The sequence below is a fragment of the Chelonia mydas genome, chromosome 17 (genome assembly GCF_015237465.2).
Source record: "Chelonia mydas isolate rCheMyd1 chromosome 17, rCheMyd1.pri.v2, whole genome shotgun sequence".
Taxonomy (NCBI): domain Eukaryota; kingdom Metazoa; phylum Chordata; order Testudines; family Cheloniidae; genus Chelonia; species Chelonia mydas.
In genome coordinates this window covers 7,073,850-7,093,893 of record NC_051257.2, presented here as the reverse complement: position 1 = coordinate 7,093,893, position 20,044 = coordinate 7,073,850, and the positions used below count along the sequence as shown (strand labels likewise).

At 46.0% G+C, this 20,044-nt stretch overlaps 1 protein-coding gene across 5 annotated transcripts; it reads right to left on the bottom strand.

Annotated features, from left to right (window-relative positions):
- Positions 1-719: 719 nt before the first annotated feature.
- MRM1 (mitochondrial rRNA methyltransferase 1) lies at positions 720-18,747 on the bottom strand. 5 transcript variants are annotated; one of them, XM_037880313.2, is made up of 6 exons: positions 18,615-18,747; positions 15,466-16,349; positions 11,961-12,054; positions 7,417-7,537; positions 1,627-1,746; positions 720-1,521 (listed from the first exon to the last, which is right to left on the bottom strand). In XM_037880313.2, the coding sequence occupies exons 2-6, from the start codon at positions 16,311-16,313 to the stop codon at positions 1,481-1,483; spliced, it is 1,224 nt and encodes a 407-aa protein (XP_037736241.1). In that variant the 5' UTR covers positions 16,314-16,349; positions 18,615-18,747; the 3' UTR covers positions 720-1,480. The 5 variants fall into 5 exon arrangements, 3 of the variants coding, with proteins under 3 accessions (XP_037736241.1, XP_007057679.2, XP_037736243.1); XM_007057617.4 differs by lacking the exon at positions 18,615-18,747 and adding an exon at positions 17,915-18,606; XR_005222622.2 differs by lacking the exons at positions 720-1,521; positions 18,615-18,747 and adding exons at positions 8,099-8,187; positions 17,915-18,377 and having other exon boundaries at positions 1,728-1,746.
- Between the last annotated feature and the right edge of the window lie 1,297 nt (positions 18,748-20,044).

Genomic DNA, 20,044 nt, shown 5'->3' with positions numbered 1-20,044 from the left:
CCCGCCTGAAGCATCTGAAAAACTTTCAGATTCACAGACCAGAGTTTACAGACTTCATTTAGCACAAAGGAAAGTCTAATTAGTCTCTCTGAGTGATTTAGCTGCTCATTTGAAAGGGGGGGATGGAGTAAGCTAAATTGTTTGAAATTATCCCTAAAGGGCACTGTAAATCAAGTGTTAATGAGTGATCCTATGCAAAGGGCCACAGTAACTAAATAAAACAGTCAAGGTGCTAAACGATAACATTCATTTTGTTTTCAATAATTTAACAAGTGTGGTTTTCAAGCCAGAAATATTTGCAAATGAAACCTCCATCTCACACACACCCAAATGCAAGGAAAGATGTTGAATGTCATGAATTCCCATTGACTTCAATGGGAGTTGAAGGTGCTCGGGTGTTCAGCCTTCTACAGGACCAGAACCATAATGGAAGAGGAACATTCACAATGTGAATGAGAGAACATGCTAGTGAATCCACTAACATGAGGCTTGACAAAGCACTGGTCAGGCTTGTCAAAGCCCTGGCTGGGATGATTTAGTTGGGGATTGGTCCTGCTTTGAGCAGAGGGTTGGACTAGATGACCTCCTGAGGTCCCTTCCAACCCTGATATTCTATGATTCTATGATCCTTGTTCCTCACCCACAGCTCACACAAATACACTGTGTCCTGGTTCACTAATCATATGAGAGAGAACAAAAGGAACAATTTAACACAAATCTATGACAAATCTTTAGAGAGTTTTATTTCAATGGGTTACTTTTTTTCCCCTCAACTGAGTTTCATTATAGGTCACATCTGTCACACAATTGAGTTTACGGACCTATTTTACAGTCAGATTCAATGCAACGTTTTCAGATGTCCAAACAGTGATGTGGAATGGGAAACACCATCACACTATGAAAAAAATACAGAATAGGCCCGATTCTGCAGTCCTTATTGCAGCAAAGATCTCACTGGGAATGAGTTCTGTACAAGGGTGTTAGTGTAAAAAAACCCAAGGTTCATTTACTTTAATGACTGTTTTGCATCAGTAAACAGAGAGAGATTTGGCTCCATTTTTGAAATCTAGCTGTCTCTCTGTCACATTTTCCTTTAATCTTGTCTCTTGGGAGTTTATGTATTCATCAGGTTCCTGGAGCTTTTGCAGTCTGTAAACACAGCTTGATGAAGCAAGTGCATCCAATGCTCAGGTGGAATATTGTGCAGAGACAACCTGGAGTGCAGGACATTGGACATAACCTGGAATGGTATCTGGAATCTTCTAAAGTTTAAGTTGAACATTTCACAGCAGAAGGTTCAGTGTTTACTTTCTCCTTAGCTTCTCAGGAGCTCACAGCTGTACAAAGACTCTGGAAAGTGCAAAAGGGTGTCCACCTCTACTCATTGTCAGTGAAACCACACAACACTGAACTGTTTTCCCTGCTCAAAAGGGTTGGATTTCTAAAGATCTACGCAATTCATGGTAAAAATCACATTCTGTTACTTTATTTTTTGGCTGCATATAGAATGCAAGAGAATCCCTGCAAAAAAACAAAAAGGCATCATTAATAGAAACTCATCCTGAAAATTTTTATCTTTAAAGAAACAGGAATTGCAATCAGTTTGAGCGATTAAATTATTTTTACCAGTAGCAACAGAGACATTTAATGATTCGATCCCAGGCTGCAACGTTCTTCCAGGAGGGATGATTAGCATCCTGTGGCACAAACTTTGTGTCTCCGAAGATAGCCCATACCCTTCATTCCCTGCAGAAAAAAAGATATTGTATGGGTATGTTCATGGATCTGTCTCACCAACTTCGCACATTTTCACAACTCTGCTATTGATTTATGAATAAAACCGTCAGAACACCCTCCTGACAAACGCTGACTCACAGAAGTTGTCCCATTGACTTTGTCCCATAGGACAATATACATGATCAAGAGCAGTTTTGCAGGATCCAGATGTTAAATTGAAATCGGAGGTAACAAATGACAGCAATGCATGTAGTTTTCCTTACTGGCCCATTTCAACCTGTCTGGATTTGTTTTTAGAGGTCTAGGGAGTTTCTCAGCCAGTGCTAATACCTTGCACTTCTGTAGCACTTTCATTACAAAGCCTCATAGCACCCTTTCAAGGGCCAGGGGAAATCCTTCCCTATTCCCAATGTACAGCTGACCAGGTACTTAGTGGAGGAAGCTTCATAGTGTCCACTGCTGGCAGCTGGATATAGGGGTTGATGGACCAATGGTCTGATCTGGTACAGCAACTCCTATGTCTCTACTGATATTGACTTGTTCAACTTTTCCAATAGACGGTACTACCAGCTGGGTGCAACTCGTGAACACAGAGAGTTTAACCAGAGGCTTCAATTGATTAGTTGCTAAATCATCCAACAACCCTAATATGTTTGACCTGATACACTAGTGAAGCAGAGTAGAAATCTATGCCAGGTCATTAGTAGTAGTTTGGCTTCCATTGTCACAAAGGAAAATGGAAAGGGAGCTGCTTAAAACAATTCCACTTGTGCACAAATGAATACAGAAGGCCCAGACTAACCCCAGTACCAGCCCCCCCCCACCTCTGACTCCAGATCGGCTCTATTATTTATAGAGCTCCACAGGTGCACCTGGCACAGTTTAGACAAACACAGAATAAGGTCCCTGGTCTGCAGTCAACAGAATAGATCCATGGAACAGGAAGCCACCTATTCCCCTTTCTTAGCCTTGCCAAAAAGGGATTGATAATAGAGACACTGGCTATCTCTACTGGATTTTAGGCTTATTACTCTAGAACCTAGCTGCTGTCCTACATGCTGGAATTGTCTCTGTAAAATGCCTGCAAGCCTCCATCTTCTGATGCTGTCACCAAATCATCTCTCCAGTCTTTCTAAGGTACTTATATTGCCACCACTGCTATACTATCTGCGCACCTCAGTCTTTAATGTATTTATCCACTCAACAGCCCGGTGAGATAGGGCGGTGTTATTATTCCCATACTATGGATTGGAAACTGAGACACAGAGCAGCTAAGGTAACTTGCCCAAGGTCACACAGGCAGTCTGAGGTGGAGCAGGAAATCAAACCTGGGTCTCCCAGGCTAGCATCCCAACCACTGGGCCACCATTCCTCTCAGTCACAAGATACTGGTGGCAAAAGCAAGGATTTCACCTTCCCCTCTACTTTTTCTTGATTTGATACAGAAGAGAAAAGTTTTATAACTTCAAACACATTCATCTCATCAGCCTTTCACGCTCATATTATGGTGTGTTCCTTCAGCTTGGGCCAGCAGCTATTGTCAGAGGTGTCATGTTTCCTGGAACACTCCCTTTCTCTCACTGATAAGGGTCTTATGATTCCCAATAAAAGCAGCAATTTTCCTTCCAGCTTTTACAAAGCTTTTTATGGCCTTAGTCGCTTAAGATAATTAGAACCCATAAATTCAGGGCAAAAAGACTTGTAGACAGAGAATGATGTGGGAGGGAGTGCTGATGGAATCAGATAAAATAATACAAGATGCTAGTTTATATTGCTGCACAAAACATTTACCACTTTGGCTCTTTGAATTTAATCTCATAGTTTTGTCTCTCCTTGAGAGTGCAGCTGAAATGCAATCATTTAATTATTTTTTTTGTCCCCATTTCTGACTGTAATATTGTTCAGGGTGTGGCCTGATGATTCAGGGGGTTGACAGAGATGAAAGGCTCTGCATCCCATTAAGTTAGGATTTGCCAGACTGAATCAGATCATGGTCCATTTAGTCCAGTATCCCAGCACCTGATGCTTCAGAGGACAGTGCAAGAAACCTCCTACACCACATAGTTAGAACTTGGCTTACGCCATGAAGCATGATGTTGAATATCACATCCAGAATTTATGTTATCATTAACTATTGTAGCGTTGGATGTTGACAACTCAAATCCAGCCAAAATAAGCAGCGACCAAAAGATGATAGTTGTTCAGTGGCCTGTGAAAAATGAATTCGATTGATCTAAGTGGACAGGTGTCCAAATAAACAAAACCACAGTAGGCACCCTTATTCCCAGACTCAGCACCCATGCCAAGAACTGAAAGGATATGAATCGCTGGCAGGACAGGAAAGGGAGCTAATCCTATCCTGGCCCATGCAGAGATCTTCAGTCTCTAGGGAAGTCAATCTGTTGCCTTAGGCATTGACTTTGCACACAGACAACATTAAGAGATATTGTTCAGATCATTCTCTTTGGCAAGCAAGCAAGACTGTAGCTGACTAGGATGCTGGGAAGGCAAATGCAAGTCTGTAACACTTTTCTTATAAGACAGTGTGTGGGAAGCTTGCTTCCACACTAATTTATTGCTGCTCTTCTCTGTTTGCTGCTACAGGTATGCTACATATTTAGATCCAGGACATTTCTTCAAACAACCCCAGTATCACACAACTCCATAATGTTCAATTTTCTTTTCAGTGAAGAGTTAGTGCTCAGTAGAGAGTTGAAGTCATTACTGTTGTAAGGTTTGGGAACTCTTCTCATGCATCTACCAATCAGCCTCCAGTCTCCCCTGACAAAAGAATATTTGGACTTTTTCCTGGAGAAATCTCTCATAATTCAAGGTAATGACACTGCTGTCACTTTCTCTCTCTTCCTTTCTCTTGCTGTTGTCATTGTTTCTGGTATGTATTTCTTTGTGGTCCATCATCTGCGTTGCCAGCCTTTCTATTCCCTTTGTAATATAGTGCCACACATCTTGTAGAGATGCCAGATTTGCTGTGTTGTCTTGTCAGTATTTCCTGGAGTTCAATAAACATTTTAATTAAAGAAATGTCTTCAGAGCCAAGTAAATGGTAGCATCAGGCAGGATTACAGCCCCTCAATGGCTGATCATCAGCATGACATTACCTTTCAGTGCAATGGTTCAAACCACGTTCGTTGCCTGCTTACATGGAGCAGCAAAAAGAGCTTCCAAATATGCATTCTTGGATGAATTCTGCAATGTTTCTTACTTCAGCTGTAACGTCCACTTGCTTCTTTACCATTCAGACCCTATAAACTCAAACATTTCTCCATAAAAGACACCATCTTGATAAATTTGTTGCAATCGTCTCCGTTATCTGCTTAAGATAAGTTTGGGGGGGAGAGGTGTGCATTGTTCAGGGGTCGAGTAACAAACTAGAGTCGCTCCAAATGACAAAAGGGTTGGAAGTGAACAAAAGTTAATATTGTATCTCCGTGGCTCCCATCTTTCTTGACTACTGTACCCCTTCAGGAGTCTGATTTGTCTTGCATACCCCCAAGTTTCACCTCACTTAAAAACTACTTGCTTACAAAATCAGACATAAAAATACACAAGTGTCACAGCATACTATTACTGAAAAATTGCTTACGTTCTCATTTTTACCATATGATTATAAAATAAATCAATTTGAAAATAAATATTTTACTTACATTTCAGCATATAAAAGCGGCAAAGAGTCCTGTAGCACCTTACAGACTAACAGACGTATTGGAACATAAGCTTTCGTGGGTGAATACCCACTTCGTCGGATGCATGTAGTGGAAATTTCCAGAGGCAGGTATAAATATGCAAGCAAGAATCAGGCTAGGGATAACGAGGTTAGTTCAATCAGGGAGGATGAGGCCCTCTTCTAGCAGCTGAGGTGTGAACACCAAGGGAGGGGAAACTGCTTTTGGAGTTTGCGAGCCATTCACAGCCTGTGTTTAATCCTGAGCTGATGGTGTCAAATTTGCAAATGAACTGAAGCTCAGCAGTTTCTCTTTGAAGTCTGTTCCTGAAGTTTTTCTGCTGCAGGATGGCTACCTTTAAATTTACTATTGTGCATCCAGGGAGACTGAAGTGTTCTCCTACAGGTTTTTGTATATTGACATTCCTAATATCTGATTTGTGTCCATTTATCCTTTCACATAGGGACTGTCCAGTTTGGCCGATGTACGTAGAGAGGCATTGCTGGCACATGATGGCGTATATTACATTGGTGGACGTGCAGGTGAATGAACCAGTGATGCTGTGGCTGATCTGGTTAGGTCCTGTGATGGTGTAGATATCTGGGCAGAGCTGGCATCGAGGTTTGTTGCAGGGATTGGTTCCTGAGTTGGAGTTACTATGGTGCAGTGTGTAGTTGCTGGTGAGAATATATGCTTCAGGTTGGCGGGTTGTCTGTGGGCAAGAACTGGCCTGCCTCCCAAGGCCTGTGAAAGTGAGGGATCATTGTCCAGGATTGGTTGTAGATCACTGATGATGCGTTGGAGAGGTTTTAGCTGAGGACTGTATGTGATGGCCAGTGGAATTCTGTTGGTTTCTTTCTTGGGCTTGTCTTGAAGCAGGAGGCTTCTGGGTACACGTATGGCTCTGTTGATCTGTTTCCTTATTTCCTTGTGCAAGTATCGTAGTTTTGAGAATGCTTGGTGAAGATCTTGTAGGTGTTGGTCTCTGTCTGAGGGGTTGGAGCAAATGCGGTTGCACCTCAGCACTTGGCTGTAGACAATGGATCATGTGGTGTGTCCGGGATGGAAGCTGGAAGCATGAAGGTAGGCATAGCGGTCGGTGGGTTTTCGGTAAAGGGTGATGTTAATGTGATCATCACATATTTGCACCTTGGTGTCTAGGAAGTGGACCTCCTGTGTAGACTGGTCCAGGCTGAGGTTGATGGTGGGGTGGAAGCTGTTGAAATTGTGGTGGAATTCTTCCAGGGTTTCCTTCCCATGGGTCCAGATGATGAAGATGTCATCAATGTAGCGTAGGTCGAGAAGGGGCATGAGTGGATGAGATTTCAGCATATAGTGTATAGAGCAGTATAAACTAGTCATTGTCTGTATGAAATTTTAGTTTGTACTAACTTTGCTAGTGTAGCCTGTTGTAAAACTAAGCAAATATCTAGACAAGGGGATGTACACCCTGGAAGACCTCTGGGTACCCCCATGTACACATGAATACTGAACTCACTGGCCACTCCTGTAAGTGGTCAGCCTAGATCAAGGCACGGTGTGAGGAAGCGAGACTGTCATTTGCCCTGCGGTACCCATTCTATGACTAAACAGGGACTGGGTTGCTAGTCTCTTTATCATCAGCACTAAATTTGCAGGGGTTCTTTTTAATAAAAAGAAAGGTTTTCAGGCTGGCTCATTAAACTGAAAAAAACCAAAAAACAAGAAAAATAAAAGCCAACTGCTGCTCTCCCATCTATTGCACCACTAGGCATAACCCACTCAGCAAAGGGTGAGCAAATGTCCACCTAATAAGCTTCCCTTTATCACATTCACTTTATAGGCACCTCGGATATGACTGTCCCAGACAGAGTGATTGTTTTACGTCACCTGGTGCTTAGCTTCTTTTCAGAGTTAATGTGACGAAGACAACACCGCTACATCAGCACTAGCTTAAGAGGTGACGTCTCCATATCACGGACCTTCACCCCAGTTAAAGTTTTGCAACATACCATACCTAATACTAAAACAGTGGGTTTATTCCAGTGAAATTCTAAGCAGCTGATGACAGGGACCTTATCCTCGACCTCAGATTTGCTGACTGTTCCTATGACTTCCCAGCCTTCTTCAGTTTTAGCCTTAGAAAGAAAAGGGGACAAAAAAGAAAAATATGATTCCAGGTTCTTTAAATTCACAAAAACAATACACACACACTCACAAGCTTTTAGATTTTCAGCACAAACATGTAGCTAATCTACTTTGCTCCTTTTTGTTTGTTCATTTTTTAATACATCTAGGTCTCGTTTACACAAATTATACCAATATAGCTATTCCGGCAAAACCCTGCTACTGTAAAGATAGCTTGTCACAGTTTCAGGGTAATTGCACCTGTAACCCCACGCCCATGGGCCACTCCAGGAGTTCCCAGTCCAGTCTCCAGCCATCCCCTGTCTCTGGGAAGGGACCCTTCTCCCACTCCCTTCTGACCAGGGATTTTTAAGGCTGCATAGCTCCCTGCTGTGATATCCCCAGCAGGCCAGCCTGCTGCTCTTTCCGAGGGCTATGAACAGTGTATTCCCAGCTGTCACAAGTTACCACACAGCTCTTTCCAAGCACACACACATTTTCTAAAAGTAGAAAGAATTACAGAGAAAGCATACAGAAAACAGTAAACAAATTTAAACACACACTAAACATACCAGGAGTTACCCGTCAGTCTTAGGAGGCCCTAGTAGGCCAAAGTCTTTCCAACCCTTCCGCAAGGGTCGGGGTCCCTCTTGTCCGTTTGCTGGATCAGAAAGAAGGCCCTGAGTCAGTTCAAACCCAGCCTTTTAATACCAAAATCCCTTTCTCTGTCTGTTGGTTTCTGGGAAAATCAGTACATGCAAACCTCCCAAGGGGGTGGTACCTCTCTGGAGGTGTTTGCAACCTAAGTGATTCACTTTAATAGAACTCCACTGTTTCTGGTTCCTGGAGGAGCTGCGGTAACCTTCCCCTCTGGAGTAGAACACATTCATATATAAATTTAACACAATGCCCCCAAACATACTGCAAGGGGTTGCAAATATCTGTCACATAGCTTATACCAGCAAAAAAGTGCTTTTGCTGGCATAACTTATTCCAGTCTGGTGAGCAAAATAAACTATGTTGGCAAAAGGATTTTTTTGCCGCAGTAGCTGCATCTCTGCTAGGATTTCTGCCAGCATTGCTAAATCCTTAAAAAAATATCACACCTGTAACCACTACAGCTATGCCTGCAAAACTTTAAGTGTAGGCCTGGCTTAAGAAGCCCAAACCAAAATTTTCAAACTTGGGTGCCTAAAATTATGCCCTTAAATATGGAACCTGATTTTCAAACACTCTGAGCACTTTCAGCTCCCAGTGCCCTTATCTAAGTAGTGGGCCAATTCTGCTTCCCTTACTCTTGTTGAGTGGCAGTTTAGAAGACTAGAAATCCCATTTTGTTTGATAAAATCTCAGTACAAGTGCCTTAATTTGGCCAGGGTCCCTTTAACTAGAAAATCCACTTTAACAAGAGTCAAGTTGCTGCTTCTTGCCAGCTTCATTTCCTGTGAAATCTGCACTTTTTACATTACACTACATTAAATTTACACTCCTGTGATGCCACAGGTTAGACTGACCAATCTGGGTCCAATTAAATGGACTGCAGCAATGGCCCAAAATGTTAATAAATTGAGCTTTATAGTAACACGGTGATTCTTCCAGGTGTTTCAATTAAATATCAATATCTTTTATGTGCTTTTTATCTCACCATCATCCAGAGCTCTGGCGGGAGGGGATGAGGGCTCCGGCTGGGGGTGCAGGCTCTGGGGTGGGGCCGGGGTTTGGGGTGCTGGAGGGAGCTCCAGACTGGGGCCGAGGGGTTCAGAGTGTGGGAGGGGGCTCAGGGCTGGGGCAGAGGGTTGGGGTGTGGGCTCTGGGAGGGAGTTAAGAGTGCGGGAGGGGGTTCCGAGTTGGGAAAGGGAGTTAGGGTGCAGGAGGGGCTGCGGGCTCCGGGAGGGAGTTTAGGTGCAGGAGGGGTCTCAGGGCTGGGGCAGGGTGTTGGGGTGCAACAGGATATTTGAGGTGCAGGCCAATGGGAGCTGCGGAGCTGGCGCTCGGGGCAAGGGGAGCGTGTGGAGCCCCCGCGGCCACACCTGCACCTAGAAGCCGGACATGCCGGCTGCTTCCGGGAGCCACGCGGAGTAGGGGCAGGCAGGGAGCCTGACTTGGCCCTGCTGCGCTGCCAACCAGACTTTTAGCAACCCGGTCAGCGGTACTAACTGGAGCCACCAGGGTCCCTTTTTGACCGGGAGTTCCGGTTGAAAACTGGAAGCCTGGCAACCCTAATGCAAGGATATTTTTTGTTTAAAGAGTCTTTTCAAAGCCTTCTTCCCTCTCTGTAGAGTCATTCATCAGAGGCTTCATTATGGAGCTCAAATCTCCAGATTTGTTTTGTAGCTGCCCCTCCAGCGAGGTGAACACATCCACAGCATTTCAACCCACCCACAGTTTCTCTTTTCCTCTACATTTTAACTGCTGCACAATGCTGCCCTCGTGTGACCAGCCTCTGAGCAGCAGCCTGTAGCGGGTGGTGCATAAAACAGAGAAACATTGCACAAACTCAACAGAGGCCTCACAGGGTATGATGTCTACACTGCAGCTGAGAGCGAGCCTCCCAGCCCAGGGAAGACAGCTAGGCGCTAGCTCCACTCAAGCTAGAGCACTAAAAATAGCAGTGTGGATGTTGCAGCATGGGTGGTAGCACGCACTAGCCGCACAAGTATAAGCTCGTCTGACCCAGTGGATCCACGCTCAGGTGGCTAGCCCATACCACTGCCCGTGCCGCAATGTCCACACAGCTGTTTTTACTGTTCTCCCTTGAGCCCTCCCCAGTGCATCTGTCCACCTGGGCTGGGAGCCTTCCTTCCAGCTGCAGTGCGGACATACTCCTAAAGGCTATCGCAGAGCTGCCTACTTGCTCTGGGCTCAGTGACGTTGCTGCAGCAGTTTCTTTCTCTCAGGCTCCTTAATAACTTCACAAAGATTTTGTGTATCAGCTAACACCCCTTCTTGGGATCTGGTTTATTAATATCAAGTTCTAAAGGAAACAAACCCCCTCCTGAAACTTCTCCTTCAGCAAGCTTGGTCCCTACACTCTAGCCTCTCTAGCTGGTACTGGCTCTGCACTTCCCGAGCCCAGTGCCTGGGAGCTCAGAAGAGTTGTGTAGACCTGCTCACACAATCCTCCTGCTCCCTTTTTAACTTCCCCCTCAGAAAGCCTGATTTAGCCGCATGACCTGCCTGTCATGTGATATTATCATTCTCTCCACCTGTTAAGTGTCACGGGCGGGGCTGGGACCCATCTCCCCTTAAAGGATCAGTCACACTGAGACAGGTGTAGGGTACAAATTTCAAAAGCATCTAAGTGACTCATGAGCCTAAATCCCATTTTTCAAAGTAACTTAAGTCACTGAAAATGGGATTCAGTCGATTTTGAAAACTGTACCCATAAATTACATCAATATTAGATCTGCTCTCTTTGCACATTTAGGGGGATTTTCAGAAGCACGTAAGTGCCACTGACTTTCAATAGCAGTTGTGCTTTTGAAAATTCCCTTAGCTCTTTAAGGGACATTCATTCAAAAGGATTACAAAGTGCTTAGTTCAAAAGCATCAACCCTGACACCATGGAAGCAGGTGACTTTATTCGTTTCAGTTTATAAAAATGTTCCTATATGAAGCATTAAGATCTACTCCCATTGATACACGGAGAGAGGAACTCACCTGGCCCTGCAATGCATTTATTGCAACTTATTTACTGATTTTAGCCCCCTTAGAAAGCAGGCACTGCACAGTCTCCTTTGGCTTGAACCATTGTCCGCAACCAGTGGGGAGTTCTCCCACAGACGCCTTGGACCGAGGCCGTTACTGCTAGTCTAAAAACAGTTTGGGATTTTTATCTAGTTAGATTGTAAACTCACTTGGGCAGGAACCATCTTCATGTTACATATTTGTACAGCGCCTAGCACAATGGGGCCTTAATCCCTGATTGGGGTCATAAGCACCAACACAATACAAATAAATAATAAAGTGGCTGAACCAGGTTCTCACCACTGAGGAGAATCAGAATAAGTGTCAGTGCTGTTATTGTTCAGCTAATACATGGTATGGTGGCCTAAAATAAGCAGTTGATATATATTTATTTATTTTAAATTCCCTTAGCTGTTTAAGGGCTATTCATGCTAAAAGGTTACAAGATCCTTAGTTCAAAAGCATCAACCCAGGCAAGTGCCTTTATTTACTTGATAGATAAAATTACAGCTTATAGCTATAGATAGTAAGTGAAGCTGGGTGTCATTTGTACCTTTGAAAACCTCCATCTCTGTGATCAGGGATATGTGTGTAACAGCTTATAACTATGCACCTAATGATGTAAAATGGCGAATCTCCCCTACTGACAGGCCACGCAATCTAGCTGGTGAGACAGCCTGAAAGTTCTTGGGACCTGTAGTGGTAAAAGGGCAAAGAAAATAAAAAAGGAAAACTGGGCTCTTCTACCTTCAGAAATCTCTGGAGATTGTCTGTGCTGTATACTTCCAAAACCTCCATGGCTCCAGCGCTTGCTTTGCTCACTGTAGGAGTAAGGGGGCAGCTGTCAGTAGAGAAGCCAAGAAAAGTTCCAAGTTAAAACAAAGCAAAACAAAAACCCTGAAAAACTGTTTTTGCTAGGTCATCCTACTGCCTTCATGACTCACTTTAAATCGGTTTACAAACGATTCTAATCACTGTATAGATGCACTTTCTTATAGGGAATGGGAAGTTTTGACAGGAACACAGGGACGAGGCTGGAGGAGCATTTTTGAGCACAATGAACACCAAGACTAACTAAAAATGGTAATAAAACAAAACTTCTCATCAAACCAAGTTTAAATACCTCTGGCTATCTTTATATGTACCTACTGCACTGGTGACTCCTCCCCGTTGTTAAAAATCTATGTGAATCCTAGCCTTGCATACATGAGACCCTCCTGCCACACACCTGAATCAGCGGGGCTAATCCCCTATTTGCCTCCCTCAGCAGAAGCTGTTCAGAAGAGAGAGGGCAGGGAGAAGTGAGCATCCCTCCCATTATCACTGGCCTCACAAGGCTTCTACACTGTCCTCCTTAAAATCTCTCCTTAAAACTACCTCTGCTGTGATGCCTACAATGCAATAGTTAGGCTGCTGGTCTGCTGGGACCATTGCTCATCACCCCGCTCATAATCTTCTCGCTATTCCCTTGTGCTCCCCATGTCTGTCCATTTCCACCTGTTGTTTCTCATTTTATACTTAGATTGTACTTTCTTTAGGGCAGGGATTATCTTTATGGTATTTGCATGTCCAGTGCCTAGCATAGTGGCACCCTACCCCCTGACTGAGGCCTCTGGGTGCAACCTTAATAGTTCTACTACAAAATAATCATATTCCCTCTGCATTAAAATATATCTCCAAAAAACACACACAGTGGTGGACTTGCTCAGCAAGTGATATTGATCAAAAAAGCACAGCTCAGAGGTGCAAGAATGCATTAATCCCTGGAGTGAGAATAGCAGGGACCAGGCCAAATCTTGCAATCGTGCAAGCAGCAGTCTTGCACTTTTGAATCTAGAGGCAGAGTGACTAGAATAAACATACCGTGGAAGGAAAGAAAGAAAAAAACCTAGGGTAGTAAAGGATTCAGGGCTGTTCTGACTAGCAGCACCTGTGCCTTTTTAAACAAATTATACACTGCCCTTAGGAGCTACGGACACCTGGCAATCTGCGTGTGTGTGTGTGTGTTTGTGCACAGCACAGAACTGAGCATGCTTACAAATCTCTTTCCATCCCAAGAGATCCCGTCTCTCTAGCTATCCTGAGGTTGTATACTGCTGCCCGTCACCACAGTAGCTGAATGCCTTCCCTCTAAAATCAGTAGCAATAGTCTTCTCCCTAGCAGACTTCAAGGGGGCTCCAGCTCTGTTTCAGGGCAAAACTCTACTTGGGGGTACAGGTTTTCAATTTTTTCGGTAGCATCTTGGGGTAGAAAGCATGTCAGTTCTGAGAGGGTCATTTTTATGATGGAAAGGCCTTCTCAAAGAGGAAAGCTTTGCAAGATTTCCTAAAGATGGTCAAACTCTGGATTCACCCGATGTCCTCTGGGAGTTTGTTCCATAGCCAGATCCCCTCGACCGAGAATGCTTCGTCCCCACCTCTTACACACTTTTTCCTGGGCTTTGTGATCTGCATTGACCCAAAGGAGCGCAGCTGTCATGGTAGTGAACAAATCAAAATTGATGTAGCTGGGGCATGATCTATTAATTGCTTTGAAACCCTCAGTAGCTCAAACATATACACACACCCTATAAAAGGATATGGCCATCCACTTCCGGGGTGGAACATGGCAGCTCAACAATTTAAGACCGAAAGTGAAGAAGGCAGCATCCAGTTGAAACTACAAGGTAGGCAGGAGGCAACAACCTGAGCTGGAATGCGTCCAGAGTGGTGGGACTGACTCTTCTATCCTTACAAAAAGGATGATAAAATCTTTAATGCCTACAAAAGGACCTTGGTTTTACCTCTTATTTGAAAGACTGGTGAACTGTTTAGGCAGAGACAACAAAGCAATACTTACTGGAAAAAGGAAATTACTCTTGGCAGCTTGTATAGAATAAGCTCAGAGAAAGGCTCCGGTTCCCTTTATGTGGAGTTAATAGTACAGCACTGGGGGACAGGACAGTTAAGAACATGTGAGCAAATCCTCATTATATCCTGGAGTCCTTCCACATGCAGGATCAGACCCATAGGGTTTGAAAACTTGGACTACAGAAAAAAAAATCCCTTAATCTCTCCACGGCTGGAAGGGAATGGCTTTTCGGTCACTGAAATGAATGAGTGCAGAGGGGGCAGTTAGAACGCCAAAGGTTAAGATATGTTTTTAATCCCTTTGCAACTCAGAAACTCCTACAGCAATAAGGGGAAAAAGCAACAATCGGGGATTGCCCAGTGTGCTGCTGGTGGCTACACAACACGCTGTCCAATAGGAAGCAGGGGATTTTCTGATTCTGACTCATCGTCCTGCTGCAGAAGCAGTGAGAGGGCAGTCCAATGGGGAAAAGTGCATTAACTGGCTCCCTCACCCCTTCCAGCTGACAAATGGAAACTGCATTAACTGGCTCCTGAGGCAGTTGACTTCAGCAGCCTCAGGTATAGGAGGAGGACTTCAGCAATAAAAGGGGGGAACACATTTGAAAATGGAGAGATCCAAGAGGAGTTAACAAACAAAACTTTCCCCACCTTCCATCCCTGATGGAGCACAGGTTGCTGAAACGAAATCAGCATCTGTCCCAAAGCAGCAGGCAAAGCCGATATCCTAATGCTGCCATTATTTACACAGCACTATCAATTCACAAGGCACTAGACAAAGGAAATAAGAGATCTAGGTCCCTGCCCCAAAGACTTTACAATCTAACAGAAACTAAAACAAAACATGGGACTGCACTGGTGAGAGGAGCATCGTAGGAAGGCCCTGTGGAAAGGAGGGGAATTTAAGAAGGGATTTGAAGGAAAGGGAGGGCACTTGGTAGACAAGAAGTGGGGGCTTTTCCAATTATTGGAGGACTCATAAGTGAAAACCAGAGATTGTAGATGGGGTGAAATAACAATAACACCACACTCGATCTGCTTTTCATCAGTAGCTCTCAAAGTGCTTTACAAAGGTCAGCATTATTATCCCATTTTACAGGCAGGGAAACTGTACAGGCACAGAGGCATGAACTGACTTGCCTAAGGTCAATCAACTGGCCCAGGGTAGAACTGAGAATAGAAGCCAGGCCTCTCCAGGCCAGTGCTCTATCCACTAGGCCATGCTGCCTCCCATATGCAGAGCTTCAGCAGCCAGTGTAGTTTCTATATCTGCTTGGAACACGCTTTGGGGGTCATTTAGGGTAAAAGGAGCTATACAAATATGCAAGATAGTAACATCCTTTGGAAGCCAGCAGTAATGTGAACAGGAAACCCCACCACAGAAGCAAAGCATAAAATTTACCTGTCCTTTTGGCTGGTCACCACTCTGTCAACTCCTAAGAAGTGCGCGGAACGCAGCACTGCACCCAGATTCATAGGATCCTGTATCTGCTCCAGCACCAGCCAAATCAGCTGTGTGCCCAGTCCAGTGGCAACCCCAACATGGGAAGCTTCAGCTTCTTCCAAGCTCCTAAAATGGAGAGGAGTAGCCTCTAAGCAAACTCCCTGGTGGACTTTACCTTTGCAAAGGGCATCCAGCACCTGCCTTCTGACATGGTGCACGGGGACCCCGCAGGCCTTAGCTCGTTGGGCAAACTCTTCCATCACAGGCCGTGCGCAGCTGCTGCCCGACTTGAGGAATAACTTGAAAAAGTCCCTCTTTGACTGTGACAAAGCCAGGGAGCAGGGCGCAATGCCAAACAGGATCTCTGAACCTTTGGTCCTTTCAATGGACGTAGGCTTTGGCACTTGTCTCTTCCGCTCTTTTGAAAAGTCATCCTCTCTCAGGTTCCTAAATTCCTCACTGGAAGATGCAGCCTGCTCAGTGCTTCTCATGTTAGACTTCCACTGCCACCGCAAATTCTTCTGACGGGCGAGATCTTTATAGCTTTTGTGAGGAGGATGTGATTTGGGCATCACTCGTGCAGCATCCCCAAGTCCTGACATTGGAAGATGGTGGCTGCCGTGGTGGTGTGAATTTCCTTCATTCCCAAACCCTGGGGGTGATGCACGTTGCGAGGGCTCCTTCTCCTGAGTCGAAAAATGTTTGATTGCCTGAAAATGACTGTGGCAACTAAAAGCAAATGAAACTCTTGCAGCTTTTGAGATGCTGAACTTAAAGATCGGCACCATCTCCACCACAAAGGCCATTCTACCACTCAGTCTCCTCCCTCGGAACGGCTACCCCTTGAAAAAGGAGATAAAGGGCCAGTTATGCAATATGGGTTAATATCCCACTAATATTTACAATTTTAAAACATGCTTATGATCAGAAAAAAGGACTATTTACAAATGGAAACTTTACACTTAACTTCAACATCTACTCCCTGCCTGTGTTCCAAGTCATAGCTGCTTTTTGCTGACTAAAATAAGTTTTTAATATTAGCCTAATATGCTCATGGGAGAATGAGCTGGATTCCATTCTCGCTCATGCATCACTAACAGAATTAGCTAAATTCAAACTGCAGAATCTTTCACTGATGATCACATGTAAGCCACAGAAAGTGTCCAGCTTGACTCTCAAAATTTAGTTAAAATACTCTGGGCCAGATTCCGAGCTGGTGGAAATAGAATTCAAATAGAAGATGCTATGCCAGTTTAAATCAGTTAATGATCTGGTCCTCTATTTCATGACTCCAGCCCTCCTCAAGCTCTGGTCAATAACAATAACTTACAGTCATGGTTAAGAATGTTCCCTGCATGATTTTCTTTTAAATACACATCTATTTAATGCAAGCATTTCTGATTGTATCAACAGACTTAAGAAGCCATAGGTTGTGCCATGTCATATGAGAGAGTATTTCATAGATTTGCAATAAAGTTGTCATACTGAATATTACCTGTCTACATGACATATTATTGATGAACTCCATGAAGGAAATAAATATACATATTTTTTGTGTAAGTATATATTTACAGTAATAAACTCAACTGGCAGGACTTGTTCACACTGAATATAGCCTATTTAAGGTTCTTATCCCCATTGTCATACTGAGTACCTTACAAACTGTAACGTATTTATTGTCACAATACCCCCCTGAGGTAGGAAAGTCCCTCTTTCTATTCTGGGCTCTCCCGTTGGCCTACTGGATGACCTTGGCCTAGTCCCTTCCCCCTTCCATGCCTCAGTTTCCCCATCTGTAAAATGGGGGCTAATGATAATGACTTCCTTTGTAAAGTGTTTTGAGATCTGATGAAAAGCACTAGATAAGAACTAGCTATTATTATTATTATCCCAGTTTTCCAGATGGGGAAGTGAGGCACAGAGCAGCTAAGTGATGGACTCAGTGTCAAACAGGAAGTTTGTAATAGAGCAGGAACATGAAGCAAGGTTTCCCACGCTCTAGGCTTGTGTCCTAACCACTGGACCCTCCCCATTCCCCTCTCGGGCATAGCTTTATTAGCCTAATATATTGCTACAGACATAAAAACAATAAGCAGCTGCACCAAGTCTGCATCGATCCTTGTGGCAAAACTTCAGTCATCTTCAAGTGCTTGCTGCTGTTGCAAACCCGAGCACCAAGGCACTCGTCTGCTATCCAGCAGCATTACAGCAGTGGCCCTCAAACTTTTGTACTGGTGACCCCTTTCACACAGCAAGCCACTGAGTGCGACCCCCCCCTATAAATTAAAAACACTTTTTTGCATATTTAACACCATTATAAATGCTGGATGCAAAGCGGGGTCTGGGTGGAGGCGGACAGCTCGCGACCCCCGTATAATAACCTCCCCACCCCCCGAGGGGTCCCGACCTCAGTTTGAGAGCCCCTGGATTACAGGAAGATGGAAACAAACGGCCTCCAGGGGGGAAAGAACTGCGGCTTTCAGGGCTGACAAGGCCGGGACTCCAGGGCTCTCCGTCCAATTCCCAGCTCGGCCACGGACTTCTTCTGCGGCTGCGGGCAGGTCCTATGCTCTCTGCCTCGGCTGCGCTGGGCCACGGCACGGGCGGACAGGCAGGAGATGCCCAGGCAGCACGGGGGACGGGGGCCCTGGAAGCACGGTAGCAACAGGGCTCGTTACGGGGAAAACGAGAACGGGGCCCGGCTCCGGGCCGCGGCGTGGGGCTGTTGTCTACCCGCTGCGAAGCCGGAGGCGGGTGGTGCTGGACCAGCCCAACCCCCCCAGGAGGGAAACGGGAGTTCTGCGGGGCTGGGAAACCCCGCGGGCCCAGCGGGGAGGAGACAACGCCGCGCCCGCCCCGCCGCACTGCAGGCGCCTGACCCGCGGGGCTCGGGCCGGGGGGCGCGAGCCGGGCCTGCGGCCCTGGGCGGGAAACCCGGGAGGCAGCGCAGCGGGCTGGGGGAGGGGACCCCCCCCTCAGGGAAGCGGCTACCCGGGCTGGGGGGAGGGGTCACCCAGACCCCGCCAGCGGTGACCCCTCGCCGGGAGGGCTGAGAACTCAACAACCTCTTCCCCGCCTCCGCCGGGCGCCCCCACACACTCCCCTACCTCACACTCCACTTCCGGGTCCGCGCGCCAGGCCCCGCCCCTAACCCACCATCGAGAGGAGAGGACGGCGGAGCGCCCTGCCCTGCAGCGCCACCTGCTGGTAGGCGTTGTCCCTTGCGGGGCGTGCCCCGTGGTGTGGGGGGGAAGGCCTGGTGGCGTGGGGAGCTGGGTCCCTCAGGCTATAGCAGGTCTCGGGGGGGGGGGGGGGGGCAGCTGCTGGGCAGGGGGCACCAGCACCAGAGGCTGGAGATCAGCTGCGCCCTGGAGGTTGCCCGGGGGACCAATGCGTCCTGCATGTCCTGCAGTGGGCTGGCACAGCCCGAGAGCGCCCCCAAGGTTCTCCCAGGGTGGGGTGACCGTGCATGTGCCCGGGAATGGGCCGGCGTGGGCTCTGTGCCCCAGAGAGCGCCATTCCCCGCAGAGAGCCATATCCCAGAGAAGTGCCCCATACCCGGCCGGGCGCCCGTGGGACCGGCTGCTGTGCCCGAAGGCTGGGAATAATCATGCTGACGCCAGCAGATGCTCAGGACCCATGGTCAGACTATCCAAGTGAAAACAGCCCCTTGGCAGCGTGCACTGAGAGGAGAGACCTGGCCTGGCACCTGCAGATTTGCCTGCTTTCCCCACTGAGGAAAATCCCACCACCACCACACAATCTCATGCTGAGCACAAGCTTTTGACTCCCACCCACCCACTGTGGCTTTAGTTGCACACTAAATGGTTCCACGGCCTGAGATATAAGCTTATTTTGTAAAGACGTCATTTACGATGATGATTTTCTATCCTTTAGTGTATGTATTAGTTTGTATTACAGTAACACTTAGAGACCACAACAGAGATCAGAGTCCCCTTGTGCTAGGTGCTTTATAAACACAGTGTAATAGACAGTCTTTGCCCCAAAGAGCTTCCATTCCAAATAGACAAGACAGGTAAAGGGGAGACAGAGGCACAGAGAGGTGAAGTGACTTGACAAGGTCACGCAGCAGAACTGGGAGTGGTATTTAGGTCTCCAGCTTTGCTGATATTTTCTTGGAAAAACTAATTTCTTGGCAATTATTACTTCCCTTCTCTGTAAAGTGATGCACTTCCGCAGAAATTCCCAAAGACAGGGACCAGCTCTTTATCTGTCCTAGTTTGACAACTTGATTTAATTTCCACAACTGCCAAGTAAACCTTGGGCATGGGAGAGAATGGCCCAAGTTGCTAAAGATGTTTGATTCCTTGGTTGCCAGCAGAGGGAGCTTGGCTACTACTAATGCACAGGTTTCAGAGTAACAGCCGTGTTAGTCTGTATTCGTAAAAAGAAAAGGAGTACTTGTGGCACTGAAACCTGTCATTATGCAAGGCACTGCATTTAGCCGCATGGAGTGGAAATCTATCAACTGCATGAAGAAACTTGTACAGATACAGACAGACATCATCTTCCTTTC